Genomic DNA, 15,720 nt, shown 5'->3' on the forward strand with positions numbered 1-15,720 from the left:
TTTCTACTTTTCACTATTCGCTGCTGCTCTATCAATCGGTGGTTAAGTAACTAAAGAGAACTGGTGCTCTGTGTTTTCTTTTGCATAATAAAAGAAAATTGAATTCTAATCAACTTTTCAACATATTTTCATTAAAAAATAAAAAAAACTAAAGTTATTTGTAGAAATAATATTAAAAGGAATATCTTTTAGGGTGCCACACCAGGTCTTGTACCTATGTAATATGGCAAAAGGATTTGGATGTAAAACCCTTATCCACATTCAGTCAGGATTAGTGACATGTTCCTCGTTTATCAGGGAAGTCTCACGATCAGGGCCAGACTGGTCTGCTGGGACGCCAGGAGAAATAAAAAAAATAGTTGGCCGATCAACTATTTTTTGCTGGACTGTGTTGGGAGTTCCAACGATCTGGGCTGTGCACGGAGTAAGAATTGTTGGAGGAGGTAAGGGTGTGCTGGATGAACTTCCTTTGTTGTATAGTACACCAGGAGAAATGCCAGTGGTTGGGCAGAGTTTGCAGTGGAAAGGAGCAAATGTCATTGAGGGTGCAGGTTGGCTGGGCAGAGCTTTCAATCCCACCCCCCTATTTTTTCAGGAGATAACCAATGTTAGGTTGTCTCCCGTCATTGTTGTGTAATCTCCAGTATTCTTTGACAAATTCCAGGGGCGCATGTGCAGTAAGCATTCGGTGCCCATGTTAGCAGGTGACAATTTTCGGCTTCAATGCGCCATTTTTCGCATGTGCATGATGTTACTTCAGAAACGTATGTGCTGGTATATATACTTCCAGGTATTGGGGACATTTTCGGCTTTAAAAAACCCCAACCGATGTTATTCAAAAGTTGAGAGCTCTGGCTGTGGTATGTGCATCCGGCAGAGTTTGCAGAAGGGAAGGGAAGATGTAACTGAGGTGGAGGTGGGCCATGTTATTGAAGACAGTAGTAAGAGGTCAAGTCTTTCATTGGGCCCACTTTAAGCTCTTTCATGGGACGTTGCATGCTGCCCCCCCCCCCCCCCTTCCCTGCAGACCCATTTTTCAATCTTTCTACAGCTTCTTTCCCTTGATGTCTTAGAAAAGTGATCCCCAACCAGTGGCTTGTGAGCAAGATGTTGCTCACAAACCCCTTGGATGTTGCTCCCAGAGGCCTCAAAGCAGGTGCTTATTTTTGAATTTCTGGCCTGGAAGCAAGTTTTGGTTGCATAAAAACCAAGTATAATGCCAAATAGAGCCTTCTGTAGGCTGCCAGTCAACATAGAGGCTATTATGTAGCCTATTGGGAGTTTAGCACCCCCCCCCAAAGTTAAGCATTAGCTGTTTGACATTGGGGAAAGGAGCTGAGTTGGATTCCATGGTTCCATGAGGGCAGTGGCATAACTTTGGGGGCCCCCCTGCCACCTCTGGGGTTTCTGCTTCCTCCATACTTACGCTTCTACGTGGGGGGGAAGGAGGTCCACGACATGAATATTAAAGGGTTAGTGACATGCTTCTGATAAAAGTAGAAGGGTGTTACTATCCCTTGAAATTTTAAAAAAGTTGATCTTTCCCAGATGTGCCATCACTTTTGGTTTTAGTGGCTTCATATCTGGGGTCATGTGATGTGTACCTGGGGGGTGGGTTGATGACATTTTAATCTGAATTTAGGCTGATTCAAGTAACCTTTAGGCAGGTGCCACACTGGGATTGGGTCTGCTAAGCTAGACCTGCTCAGGACTCTAGTATCTTGCAGTTCACATTTTCTGCACTTCTGGTTCTGAATTGTTAGCAATGTAGCTAGGTTTGTCTCCCTTTTGGAGAAGTGTTATAGAGGCCTGTAGGGACAGGGACTTATCACGAGGGTTGTATGGTGATGTAATTAGGGCAGGGAGTGGGAGATTTGGGGAGTTGTAGGTTTTGAGAGCAGGAATAGAGTAGTTCTGGCCGGTAAAGTTGCGATTCTGGCCTCTGCCCTGACTTACTTGATACAATGGTTATGCCGGTGCAATACAGGTGGCAACCCTAAATATGACACAAGCTGGGTGCTCTCCTCTTTTCCTGTGATATTCCAAAAAGCCAGGCGGTGGGCTGTTGGGGATTGACGCATTGTGCCGTGTGAGCAGTAAGGCTGAGTGTTTATATATTCAATTTTATGACACAAGTTAGTTAATTAAAGGAGCTCGATAAGGTTGGCACCTGTTTCATTTTGAACGAGACAGCCAGGTTTTTCTAGGGACTCTCTGGTTAAAAACTGTTGGGGTTCAGCATTGTGAAACCCAAGCAAAAATCAATCCAGTCTCAGTTGATGATGTCATAGTCCTACCCTAATTTTACAACTTCATTCCTAGAATGTCACTGGTTCCACCCCCTGAAATCACAGTCCTTCCCCCCAACTCTTGATATGCTCCCACTCTTGTCCATGTTTTGCCACAGGTAAATGTGGCAATTGTAGGCTGTCTGGTTTAAAACCAGACAGGTGTCAACCTTATCCAGGTAGTTTCATTGACTATCAACTTGAATTGCCACTTGACTGGCATTGCACAGGCCTAGCTGTATATCATGTGTGAGGGATCATGTTAAGAGAAACAATTTTATTCTCCTAAACTGTTCCACCAACCTATTAAGCCCTCTATCTCCGCTCTTACCATATATAGCTCTTCAAATCTCCCATTCCCTGCCCACATGACATCATCACACAACCCCATTAATTGTGTATTTGTGAGCGGGTATTTCAGCTCCCCAGATTTAAAATAAGCTGAATACAAAAAACTTTTTTAGTCTGATTTTAATTTTTGTCTAATGTACTAATAAAACTCTCAAACACGTATTATGTGTATTTTTCTTTTAGTAGAGATGTTTCCATTTATGCCCTGTACCCTTTCATTGTTCTGCAGGTTGCCAGACAAACCTGCACCTCAGGAGCATTTTGGCCCCTAGGAGCATATAACTAGTGCAGAGAGTGCAATAGCAATACAAGTAGTGGCTTTTTTTCACCTCATGGCAGCAGCAGCCCTGCTGCACCTCAGTATAGATCAAAGAATTAACTAGAAACTGCAGCTCTTGCAATCAGGTATTTCAATGCCAGAGCCATAAATTCTATTATCTAAGGTAGGTCAACAGTTACATTAGCATAAAAGGTAGAATTGATCCTGAGCAAGTTATCATAGAGTTTACAACAGTTAGAGCCAAATCAGTAGGGTCAAATAACCAGAAAAAGCTTAACTTAACCACATTACCAAACCATGTAGCTTATTCATATAGTAGCCCTGATGTAATGAAACTAAATCATGCTTGTTACAATGATTTTAAGACAAAAGTAAACATCAAAGGAATACTGCTCCTTTTCAAAGTTTTATAGGATAAAATTTATCAGGTGGGGCCATAGAATAGTGATTGGCAGGTAGGAGGCTATTAGCTGTATAACATGGGTAATACATATTAGCAGCTTGATGAAAACTGGAAGCCCCATAGTGTGAAGCAAGTTATCTTAATGATGAAATAAGTAACAAAAAAACATATATCATGCAAAGTGCAATGAAGAGTCAAGTCCTTATACTGGGCCAGTAGTCAAGACAGATGGCAAGTCAGCAGGCAGGAGGTCTAGGCAGGTGGCAATCAAGAGCCTGAATAGGAGGCCAAGAGTGGAACCAGGAAATAAGGAGGCAAATAATAAGGGCAAGGCAAGGACACAAAACCAGGAACACAGAACGGGGCTGGATCACAAAACAGAGTTCAGTTATCCAGCATTGAGTAGGATTTGGAGGTAGGCTTATATGGCCAAGTAATTGGACAATTGCCAGCAGCTACAACTACTACAATTGCTGCTAAAGGCTAAGACAGGCACAGGAAGAGAGGAAGGAATATAAAACAAGTTATAACATAGCCCTCCTAAAGCCTTCTGTGGCTCAGCCAGGAGAAGAATAGACCTGTCAGATGAGGGTCACTAGTTCTAGTCCTGACAAAATGTGTTCAGACGTAATAATATTTGTTTCCTAGATAGGTAATGAAACCACCCTTGCTCTGCATTTATACGAAATCATATCTTCAACAAAAGGGTAGTATGCAGATAACATCATGAAGCATAATAAAATGCTGCTAACAGCCATTAGGTAATAATTGAACAGAGAATGGGTGTGGTGCCTAGGAACATGAGAAGAAACCCAGCCAGAAGTGTTTCTTTCTGAAGAAATGCTTATTGATCTACTTAGTTTGAAAACGTAGACTAAGAACTTTGGTTCTCCCCTCGTGTTCTTTGATTTTAAAAGTGTATCCTTTTATCAATGTTTTGGGAGCCTGAAGATTGGGTAACTCGGAGTGTAACCATATACCATGGAATTGATGTCAGAGGCCATGATGATCAATGAACGGAACTTTAATAAACTAGTGAAGAGAAAACAAGTAACAGTGCACACTATGGATATACAGACTTGAATAGTTGAAAATGGCAGGCAGAGACACACTCCAAAATCAGACCGAAGGTCAGGGCTAGCAGCAATCAAACAAAGTCGAGGACAGGCCAAGGTCAGAACCGGGGAATCAGAGAACAGGACAAGGAAGGGCACCGGAGAACTGGAACAGGGCAGAGAGCAGGAACAGGACACAGAATCTGGAGCTTGGAACCAGAAGGGGGTCACGAGATTTGAAATAGGGCGACACGGCAATGCAGGGCAGAATCCACTATGCGACGATCGATTGAACGATCCTAGCCCAACTCTTTCCTATACAGAATGAAGGCTAGGATCGATCAATCGATCGTCACATAGTGGATTCTGCCCTGTTTCAAATGACCGGAAGCCAAGTTTTAGCAGGTATTTTCTAATAAAGCATTCAAAATAATAAATGGTGTGCAGGATAGGGCAATTATTGGGGCAGGGTAGAATAGATTTTTTACTTAAAAAATGTTAGTGTTACTTTTCCTTTAATGACCAAGCAAGGTTCAATGGTCACGGACAGGCCTAAAAAGGGTCATGATTACAAGATGGGAAACACATGAGGATAATGAGGTGGGCGGAGGAAAGGGAGCAGACAGAATACCAAAAGTTGGTCAAAACCAGCCCAAAACACCTCCAGTGGCTCAGGCGGTAAACACATGTTGCCAGAAACACAACAACCAGTGTTTGAATCCTGAGTGATCCTGACAACACCCCTGTCTGTCAACAGCCTATATTAAGTGAGCTGGAAACTACCCCATTTTTGTTTCCTAGCATGTGCTGTCAGTTTGTAATAATAAATTCACATATTAAAAATTCACTAAAAAAATATTTCACGAGTCAATTATACAAAAAACTAAAAGCTTAATATAATCCGAGTAAGTTTATAGCCACATTTGGTAATCAACGGGCTTCTGTAAATTCACTATAACAGTAACCCTGGCATATACTGCTTTGATACTCAGTGGCTGACAGAACCCGCTGTTGCAGGGCGCTACATTAATCTAATTAGTTAAGGGGTACAGGGAGTTACGGGAGATGGCATGTTCTGCAGGCAGCTGATAGTGTATGAGTGGTGCAAAAAGAAGCTATAGATAGAAGCAAACAGGCTAAAAGAACATATTTACTTAAGTGCTGGACAAGAGCAGTTCCCTACTCACCCCATAAAAATTGTAACTGTCACAGCTATACAACTGGAAGAAAGTGATTTGAAAAAATGGGTATTTATCACTTGGCTAGTTATAAAAGGCTGGGGATATTATAAAATCATATAGGCAGCATGCTTGGGCAGTGAGCAGACTATGCTATGGTTGTTTAGAGGAGACATATTGGATAAATAAAAAAAACCCTAATCCTGTAGGCAATTATGAATAATATACGGTGCTGGTTTCACTTTGGGCTAATAATTAATCCTATCTGTACAATGACCCCTTTATTTGAGCTCCCTGTAGATCTTATCAGTTCTCTGTCTCGGTTTCAAATGAAGGGTGGGTGTTTTCTAACAGTCCCTGCAAGAAGCACAGAAGGAGGGGGATAGACAATCATGGTATTGCACTCACACAAGCACAGACAGGCTTCAGTTCCCTATCAGGTCAGCCTAGCTGCTGATTGGTTCCTATCCTGCAGTGCAGTGTACTGAGAGTCGGCTCCCCTGCACATCCAGAGAATTCAGCCAGCAGGAACTAGAGCATATGGGCAGGACTAGTGGGGTTTTAGTAGAAACACAGCTTTTTTTTAAGCACAATAATTCTATATTTAGAGGAGTATAATTCACTGGTACATTCTTAATTTTTATATGCTATGTCTCCTTAATGCGTTGATGAGATAGAGATGTGTTTTTGCCAAACATTTACCCCAAAATCTCACACCACCCATCTGAGCAATAAGATTGCACCATTACACACTATAGGGTGGCCACCTGGCCGGTATTTCACCACTTCTCCAAAACACCTCCGCCCCCTAAACGCTTTTCCTTCTTACGCACCCCGAACCCTGCCTAGTGCCTACTGACAGAATTTGCACTTGCTCAGTCTATGCAAGGGATTGAATAGCGCACTGCACCATGGGATCTGTAGGCACCAGCAACAAATAGGTTTTAACTACATGTCCCGGCAAACCTTGCTTGAAACTTCTGGTCAATCGTGAGAATTTGACGTTCTAATGGTGACGTCATCCGCTCCTGCTTCCTCGCCGCCCCTTCTCCTAAACAAACCTTCCTTACCGCATTGAGAATGTAACACGTTCACGGAAAGAAAGAGGTTGTTATGGAAACAGAGGCAGTGCCAATAACCGCCTCGGCGGCTCTTCATGGTCCTCTCATCGGAGACATTGGTACGAACCTGCAGGTTCTAAAAAGCATTTATTCGTGTGGCAATATCCATCTAAATGCTTATTTAGGCGTTGTATTTGTCTATATCGATACAGAATGTACCATCTGTCTGACGTTACAGCTTGTGTTACCTTTAGCTTACTGGGGCAGGATAACGTATAAAGGAATCTTTTCTGCTAATGCCGTATGTGTGCATACGTGTGTCGTTTTTGAGTTTGACATATAAGATGGGTTTCCTTTACACCTTTTGCCACAAGAACACATTGAGAAGGAATGAGATGAGGATGTCAGTTTGTGGGTTTGAATCTGTTTGGGCAGTTACACTCGTTCTAATACGATACTGTCAGTGTTTAAAAATAAGAGGTTACACAAACGCGTCTGTGGTGAATGCTGAACATTCTGTTCAGTTGCTGCAGATAAACCAGCATGAGGAACAGGACTTTACATTTGTTAGTTTAACTGTAAACTGTAATGGACAAAAATAATTGGTGATTGGTTGCTCAAGGTTCAGGATACCAGCAAATTGGATACACTGGAAAATTCTTTACTAGTGGCCATAATTTTACATGTAAACCCTACATATTCCTACCATGTATGTAAGTTGGACACAACTCCCCATTCCCACTGTGTAATTTGTTCTGCATATCTCCCCTCTATTTGCTAGCACCATTAGGGCTGGGGGATATACCATTTAATACCGAATACTGGTGTTTTTTTTTTAAAACTATATTCATTTTTCAGATACTGCAATACCGGGGTGTCAGGGTACTCACCCGTGTGGCCTGGTCTCACGCGCGTCCCGTTGTCCGCGGGACGTTGCGCACACGCGTCCAGGTGCGCGTGCGGCAAAGCGCACGTACATGTCAAAGCGTGCACGTCCGTGACGCGCTGATGTCACCGGTTCTGCGCATGCGTGGGGGGTATTTAAAGCTATCAAACGCCTCCTCCTGTGCTATGTTGTCTGCGGCCTTGCCTGGGAAACTAAGCCTGCCTGATTTACCTTATGACTTTCTGTTGCCGATCCTTCGCTTGCCTGACTCTGATTTTCAATACTGCAGTAATTATTTTCTAATTTATTAGGAAATGGGGTTAACACCTAATCATGCATGGAAAAAAAAAATACAGTCAAATACTGTGACACCGATATAATTTTGAAAAATACCGTGATATAAATTTTTGGTCATACCGCCCAGCTCTAAGCACCATCACATTTTCCTAAAACAAAAACAAACTTTTTCCATTTTTCCTCTGACATCTTCAGTAGAATTTACATTCGCAAACAGCACATGTGGGCTTTAAAGTTCATACATAGGCAGAACATACTTTGATAAAATGTCCTGCTTAGATTGTGCACTGTAATGGTTAAGCTAAGCTCCGCACAGGCGGTTAAGAGAAAAAAAACATGTTCCTTCAGCAGACTTTCTATGGAAACCGGCAGGTGCACCAAAAATCCCACATATGCTTTTAAACTTCCAACTAGTTGTGTTTGGCACTACTGCCTTCTTCCTGCCCGAATGTTGCGCCTGTTGACGTTAGGTGCTGTGGAAACCCTAAATGCACTGCCACCTTAAAAACAGGTGGTAGCGCCAGGGTTCCCGCAGTTGCCTCCATCAATAGTTACAGTGCAAATGCACCGAAAGGATCAGGAGCATCCAGTTAGTGTCTGTGTGAGCGCAGTTGCGTTAATTTTGACACTTGCGTCAGATGCAGCTCCCCCTGGCAATTGCAGCGTTGCTGAAATTTTGGGAAAAATTCTGTGTTTTGATTAAGCACATGGCAGTTGCATTCAGAAGTGCACTTTTCACGCAGGTAAATTACCCCTCTGGCCAGAAGAAGGATCCTTGTGGTCTGAAACAGCGTTATGCATCTTTAAATAAATCATACACTTTATTTCACTGACTCGGCTCTGAAGTGGATTTTGTTGTTTTGATGGCCTGTATGGACACAGTGTTCTTGCTTGTCATTTTTGTATTTATTAATGGGAGGGGAACTGGCATATGTCTTGTCTTGTACTTATAAGAAATAGGATACTCCTGTTGTCTACATTTGCAAATACCTTTGGAATTTCACCTTTGGAACCATAAATAAAGTTTATATTTGTGTGACAAACAGATTTCTGTAATGTGAAATGTTATACTGATTACTACATTAGGTACAGGTATGGGATCTATTATTCAGAATGCTCGGACCTGGGGTTCTCTAGATAAGGGATCTTTTTGTAATTTGGAGCACCATACCTTAAGTCAACTTGAAAATAACCTAAACATTAATTAAACCCAATAGGATTGTTTTGCTCCCAATTAGGATTAATTATATCTAAGTTTGGATCAAGTACAAGGTACTGTTTTATTATTACAGAGAAAAATAAAATCAATTTTAAAAATCTGAATTATTTGCTTATAATGGAGTCTATGGGAGATGTTATTCCTGTAATGTGGAACTTTTTGGATAATGTGTTTCTGGATAACAGAACCCATACCTTTATTACCTTTTCTGTAAAGGAGAACTGAAGCTTTACTAAAGAAATAGGCTAGATATGTTGTACATTGTGTTTTGGGCTTCTGTTACCAGCCCAAGGCAACCACAGCCCTTTAGCAGGGAAGATCTGTACCCCTAAAGATGGCCCAGTAGCCTTCTTTTCTGCTGATTCACTGCACATGCTCAGTGCCGCTGTCAGTTACTGAGCTTAGGGGCCAACTCACAATATACTGTGTATATAGAATATAAATGTCACAATATAGGGATGATTAGTGATTCATTCACATTACATGGCAGCTTTTAAACCAGTGCAATTAGCATCAGAATGTAATAATCAGACCTGTAGCATAATTTTATATGACAGGCCAACCTCATTTTCTGGTTGATAATTTGTGAGAACCCCTAAGCTTCTCTTCTCAACAGCTGCTCAGAGCACACTGAGCATGTGCACTGTCCCAACAGTTCTATCCAAGATGGTAAGCTCCTGTGACAACTGTAAAGACCTATATCATTACTACTACAGAGATGTTGAAACTTTTGGCTAGTGCAGTGCACATTTTTAGGGTTTAGTTTTTAATATCTGAAGACCAGACATATTTATATATGACTCTCATTGTATTTAGGAAATTGGTTATCTAGAACTCCGATACATGAAGCTTCTAGACATGGCAATGCTTCACAGCTCAGACAACTGATTGACAGTGGGATCTGTGTGAATCTGGTTACTGTGGATTCAATAACACCTCTTCATGAAGCTTGCCTACATGGACATACGCAGTGCGTGAAGTTGCTGCTAGCTGCGGGTGCTCAGGTTTGTTACTTTACACAGACAAGATTAATTAAAATCAAAAGATTCAAATTTCTGTTGTGTAGAAATTAAAATATAAAATAATGGAAACAATACAATCTGAACAGTAGAATTGGGTGAATTGCTTAAGGTTGCTAAGACCAAATATGTTAAACTTCAGCTTATTTGTATCTACCGTAGTGCTATTTTTATTTATCCCTGTCCTTGGATGCATTTGCTGTGTTTATCTAGGTGGATGCTAGAAATATTGATGGAAGCACTCCTCTTTGCGATGCCTCTTCGGCAGGTAGTCTAGAATGTGTGAAGCTTCTCTTGGATAATGGTGCCAAAGTGAACCCTCCAATTTTTACTGCTTCGCCCCTTCATGAAGCATGCATGAGCGGTAAGCATTTTGATAGCTTTGTTTAAAAAACAAAATTCATACCTTACACATAAATGCAGGAATGGGACCTGTTATCCAGAATGCTTGGGACCTAGGGTTTTCTAGATAAGGATTCTGTAATTAGAATCTCTATAATATAACTCTACTAAAAACATTAAAACATTAAATTAAAACATTAATTAAACCTTGTAGGATTGTTTTGCCTCCAACAAGGATTAATTACATCTTAGTAGGGATCAAGTACAAGGCATTGTTTTATTGTTACAGAGAAAATGAAAATCATTTTTTTAACATTTAATTATTTGATTAAAATGGGGTGATCTATGGGTGTTTTGTATAACTGATCTTATACCTGTACCTTCTTCATATGTAGTCAATTTAGATTCTGGTCGAAACAAGTTACTGCTTATTTGCTATTTATTTATTTTTATTCCATAGACAATTTCAGCTTCATTGTATGGTATGGTCATTATGGTGTGTTATTAAACCCAGTGTATTTAGTATCCCTCCTTTGAAAATTACAGTGTGTTTATTCTGTTTTACCATTCTTTGAAGTTACAGGGACTTTCATTCCTACGTGGTTTATGATTTGTTTTCCAGGCAAATCGGAATGTGTAAAGCTTTTGATAGAAGTTGGAGCAAACCTTGAAGCTCATGATTGCCATTTTGGAACACCGCTACATGTAGCGTGCGCCAGAGAGCATTTGGATTGTGCAAAGTTCTTACTCAGTGCAGGTATGTGAGATACTGTAGGGGGTTTTATTAAAGGTTGAATTGGTGATTTCTGAATGTTCCTCTGGCAGACTGATTTGAATCTCATTTAAACTTTCCTGACTGTCTGGAAATGTTTTATTCATGAAGTTACTATATCATGGGCATTTTTATTTCTTTCCTGCGGGCTAGAAATTACCCAGTATATCATTGCCCTTAGAGAGCTTTCACCAGCTTTAGGGCTCTGGCACACGGGGGAGATTAGTCGCCCGCGATAAAACTCCCTGTTCGCGGGCGACTAATCTCCCCGAGTTGCCTTCACCTGCCATCCCACCGGCGAACATGTAAGTCGCCGGCGGGATGGCACATGCGGCGGCGCGATTTCGCGCAAATCGCCCTGCCGCGTCTGCCATCCCGCCGGCGACTTACATGTTCGCCGGTGGGATGGCAGGGGTAGGCAACTCGGGGAGATTAGTCGCCCGCGAAAAGGGAGTTAATCGCGGGCGACTAATCTCCCCCGTGTGCCAGAGCCCTAAAGGAGTAGTTACTATTTGGGAAAGAAAAAGCAACCTTCTGTAAGGGCTTATATACACGGAGCTACTTGTAGCAGTTACTTGTCACGATTACAGTTACTGATAATTGTCCCTACATGTGTTTTAGCAGAGACTATTCTCAGCATTGTCTATGGTCTTCTGGCGGTTTTCTGGCTACTCTTACAAGTAGCTGCTACTAAGTATCTCTGTGTGTTTTACCCCTACAGCTACTATAATGTCTAGAAACTTTTTTTAACTCCCTGTTTTGGAAGGGTGCTTGGGATGTTTTATTCTTATTTAATTTGGAGGAAACATTTATTCCTATAAATAACACATTCATTAAAACCAGTGGTAGTTTAAAACCATTTGCAGCTGGTCTTTACTTTTAGTTTTTTGTATTCTTTTAACTTTTTTTGTGGTCTTTTTTGAAGTGTAAACTTTTGCTAGGGAGCAACATACTTTAGCAACATTTTAGCGATGACATACTGGAACAATAACTGCTAAATATGTTAACGTTTGAAGCAGCTGGGGACATTGACTTGACAATCACACAGAATTTAAAATTTCAGGCTGGGGAGAGAAAAAGAATACAAATGACACTCAGAAAGTAACTTTGTGTGACAACATTTTCTCAACAATAGGTCCTTTATTGTGATTTGTCACATTAGCATTAAGAACCGCAAGGCTGGAGTGACTATTTATATTGCAAGTAAAAATAGTTATAAAAATAAGTGGTTATCAGTCCAAAGCCAAATTTTTGATTGTTAAATATATTTTTAAGTTATTGTAAATACCATGCATTCATATTATGGTTTTACCCTATAGGTGCCCTCCTACTTTTTATATTGTAGCATCCAGTGATATGTGTACATCAATAATTATGGTAAAGCTGCAAGTTATACCACTCACCATTGCCTAATATGTGCTTTTAATCCATTGTAGGTTTGTAAGTACCCATTGAAACGTATTGATTAACACCTTTAAATACACATAATAGAGGATGTTTTTTATTTGGAACAATTACACTTGGTTTGGATATCTGTTTGGGACACATATTTGCACTAAGTTAAAATTACACTGTTACAACTGGGGTGTGTCTTCTACACTATATTTATTTATTTTTTCATTTATATTTTTTTTTACTTCTGATTTATAGATTTGAGTGTTAGGCTAACAGGCTGTTTCTCTGACTGTGTTCCTACCAGTGCAAGCTGATCATTCCGATCTGCTTCTTGCTGTAGGTACGTACTTGTACGTGCAAGGAGTGGATCTGCTTGTATTTGCTTTTTCTCTGCCTGTGTTTCTATGATTGTAGAAAAATTCTCATAACCGTATTACCTTGTCAAAGATAAAAAATATTTGTACATGAATCGTCTATCCCCACTTGAGGTTCTCCAACAAATATACAAATTTATCTGCACTAAAATTTTGACTGCTGAGAATCATTCAGGTTTCCCCAGTTCAAATTTAGTTACCTGTCCTAGGAGTATTCTGGTCACCTGGCAAGTTGTGGTTATTGAGCTTGGTGTTCTACTAGTCCGAGGCCCCCCAACAAAAAAGGCCACTTGTCTCAAAATATATGGCACCAATAAATATAACTTGCAGTCTAATTCTTCGCTGCATGTTTTTTACTATTTTTGTACATGAGTTTCTCAGATCTATTTTGTTTCAGGAGCAAATGTGAATGCAGCAAAACTCCATGAAACTGCTCTTCACCATGCAGCAAAGGTGAAAAATAAGGATCTTATCAAGATGTTGGTGGAATTTGGAGGAAATGTTTATGCCAGGGACAACAGGGGAAAGAAACCCTCAGATTATACGTGGTCAAACAGTCCTACTGCCAAATGCTTTGAGTACTATGAAAGTGAGTAATGTATAGTCATAGTTTTATACATACATTTTTCTGTTTATCATGCTGTAAATGCTTGTTTGAGTAACTTTACATATTTTAAACAAGCTGACATGAACAATACAAACATTTTTGTGTATGTCTGCAATGTTATGCAGGTTAGTCATTTTAAAAATTTACTTTTACAGAGACACCTAAAGGCCTTAGCCAGCTCTGCAGGCTTAAACTCAGAAAAACACTTGGGCAAAAAGCAGCACAAAAGGTCCTCAAGTTAAATATCCCCCCAAGACTTATGGAGTATTTAACATACAGTGAACTCTAATAGGCGCTTTGGGAAGATTCTCACCAGAATAGGTAATGCATTTGAAAACTTTATCTAAAGTGTCCACTATATAGAGCAATGCTGTGCAATTGAAGGCCCATGGCCCTAGTCTGGCCATAAATGGGAATATTCACTCTTTTGGAGAGGTCACCAAGTGAGTGGATCTTCTTCCGATATGCCCATCGAAAGGACCAAAACGATCAAATTACCATGATGGGCATAGGCGCCGTCGGATCAGGGACTGCATCAGCTTGTGGAAAATCAAGAAGACTGCATTAATGTTTTGTGAAGAGCTTGTCATTAGTAAATTAAATATTGCATCATCTAGATAATATATCTGTTATCTGTGACATTTTTTACAGCTGTAATGCACTAGATGCCTAATAAGTAAAAGATGTATGTTCGCTTCAGCTGAGGTACAGCACATGCACAGTCTGCTTTATATGGGCTGCATTAGGCCCCAAGGAGACAACTGTGTGTAATAATGTAGCAAGTGTAGAGTGTAGGAATTTACATTTGTTAAACCTGATATATAAATATAGTTCAAGGTTAATACATTATAAATGTGCAGAGGTATAAAATGCTACATCCAAAAACAAATCATCAGTGAGAGTGGCATTAGGTGGTCTCCATTTAAGCGTAGAGGAGTAGTAAGTGTAATTTGCGAGTTTTAAGTATTGATTTTTATTTTCACTGTATTATCTGGCTAGATGAAGATCCTGTGGATTGGAAGGTTGACTCATCAGAGGATTTGAGGACTCCCTTTGAATCTAAATGCTGTATGTACTGTAAAAAGAAAAAAACATTTGTATGGAAGATGTATCATGTTGCCAGCATACTTCAATATATTTCCCTAGGATATTGCTTTCATTGCTGATATATGTGTATTAAAAATATTTATTTATTTATTCAAATAAATGTTAGTAAATGAAATATGTTGCATTCTATAACAAAATGTAGCTTGCCTAATATTAAAGCCTGGGAGCTACAAACCAATCTAAGGGTAAATGACTATGTTTAGAGAGTAACAATTTGTTCTAACCCCCTTGGCTGGAGGCAGTAAAAATGTGTTTAATTCCAACTGAATTGCATTGTTTCCTGTAGGTTTGGTAGTAACGCATTTAGTAAAACATAACCCCCCCAGATACATGAGTAATTTGCTGCCTTCAAAAGCTGGGCACCCTCATCTGCCAGTGATTCATAAAATAGTAAATATACTTATTGTATATCAATGAAAGTTAACATATGTCTTGTGCTGTGCAGGTGTGTCAACAGGGTTTGAGCCAATAAAATATTATTAGTCCAGATTATTATTACTCATACTCATTTCAAATGAAATTTATGAATCAGTGCTTTATGATTCCTTGTGTTATACAGGACATGAATGTGTGATTTATAAGGTGCATTAAAAATAAGAAAAACTATGGTTCAGACATTTTTAGGAGAAACAAGAAAAAAAATTATCTTCTCAATGTAATTATATGTTGCATTATATTGCTAAAAGTAAAAAGGTATGAATAGTAACCCTTTGGGAATGTTACATAAGCAGAGACATGACTTTAAAAAACCTACTATATCAGCTGACTGCAAATGACAAAAACAAAAGAAAAATATCTTAAAATACTTTATAAAATGAAGTGGATCCTTGATGTCCAAACAATAAGAGGGTTGCTTGATTTTCTATATATTAGTAGAACATTTAGCTAATTGCTGATAAGTTGCTATTGGCAACTGCACTGGTGCAATTTAGCACACATGTTTGTAAATCAGCCCCCTTGTGCGGGTAAGTGCTTACCCCCTGTAAACACTTAAGGGAACTGACTGGTGGGAATAATTCAGTGTTCTAAAAAAAGTTTCCTTTTCATATGGCTAGTGCCATTCAGGGCTGTTTCTGGGCCTTGTCT

At 39.9% G+C, this 15,720-nt stretch overlaps 1 protein-coding gene across 3 annotated transcripts; it reads left to right on the forward strand.

Annotated features, from left to right (window-relative positions):
* Window positions 1–6,477: 6,477 nt before the first annotated feature.
* Window positions 6,478–15,124, forward strand: asb13 (ankyrin repeat and SOCS box containing 13). 3 transcript variants are annotated; one of them, XM_002931850.5, is made up of 7 exons: window positions 6,504–6,735; window positions 9,835–10,022; window positions 10,251–10,401; window positions 11,002–11,136; window positions 13,318–13,509; window positions 13,683–13,848; window positions 14,527–15,124. In XM_002931850.5, the coding sequence occupies exons 1-6, from the start codon at window positions 6,669–6,671 to the stop codon at window positions 13,814–13,816; spliced, it is 867 nt and encodes a 288-aa protein (XP_002931896.1). In that variant the 5' UTR covers window positions 6,504–6,668; the 3' UTR covers window positions 13,817–13,848; window positions 14,527–15,124. The 3 variants fall into 3 exon arrangements, with proteins under 3 accessions (XP_017947838.1, XP_004913108.1, XP_002931896.1); XM_018092349.2 differs by lacking the exon at window positions 13,683–13,848 and having other exon boundaries at window positions 6,478–6,735; XM_004913051.4 differs by having other exon boundaries at window positions 6,503–6,735; window positions 13,683–15,124.
* The last annotated feature ends 596 nt before the right edge of the window (window positions 15,125–15,720 follow it).

The sequence above is a fragment of the Xenopus tropicalis genome, chromosome 3 (genome assembly GCF_000004195.4).
Source record: "Xenopus tropicalis strain Nigerian chromosome 3, UCB_Xtro_10.0, whole genome shotgun sequence".
In the NCBI taxonomy this organism is placed as follows: Eukaryota; Metazoa; Chordata; class Amphibia; order Anura; family Pipidae; genus Xenopus; species Xenopus tropicalis.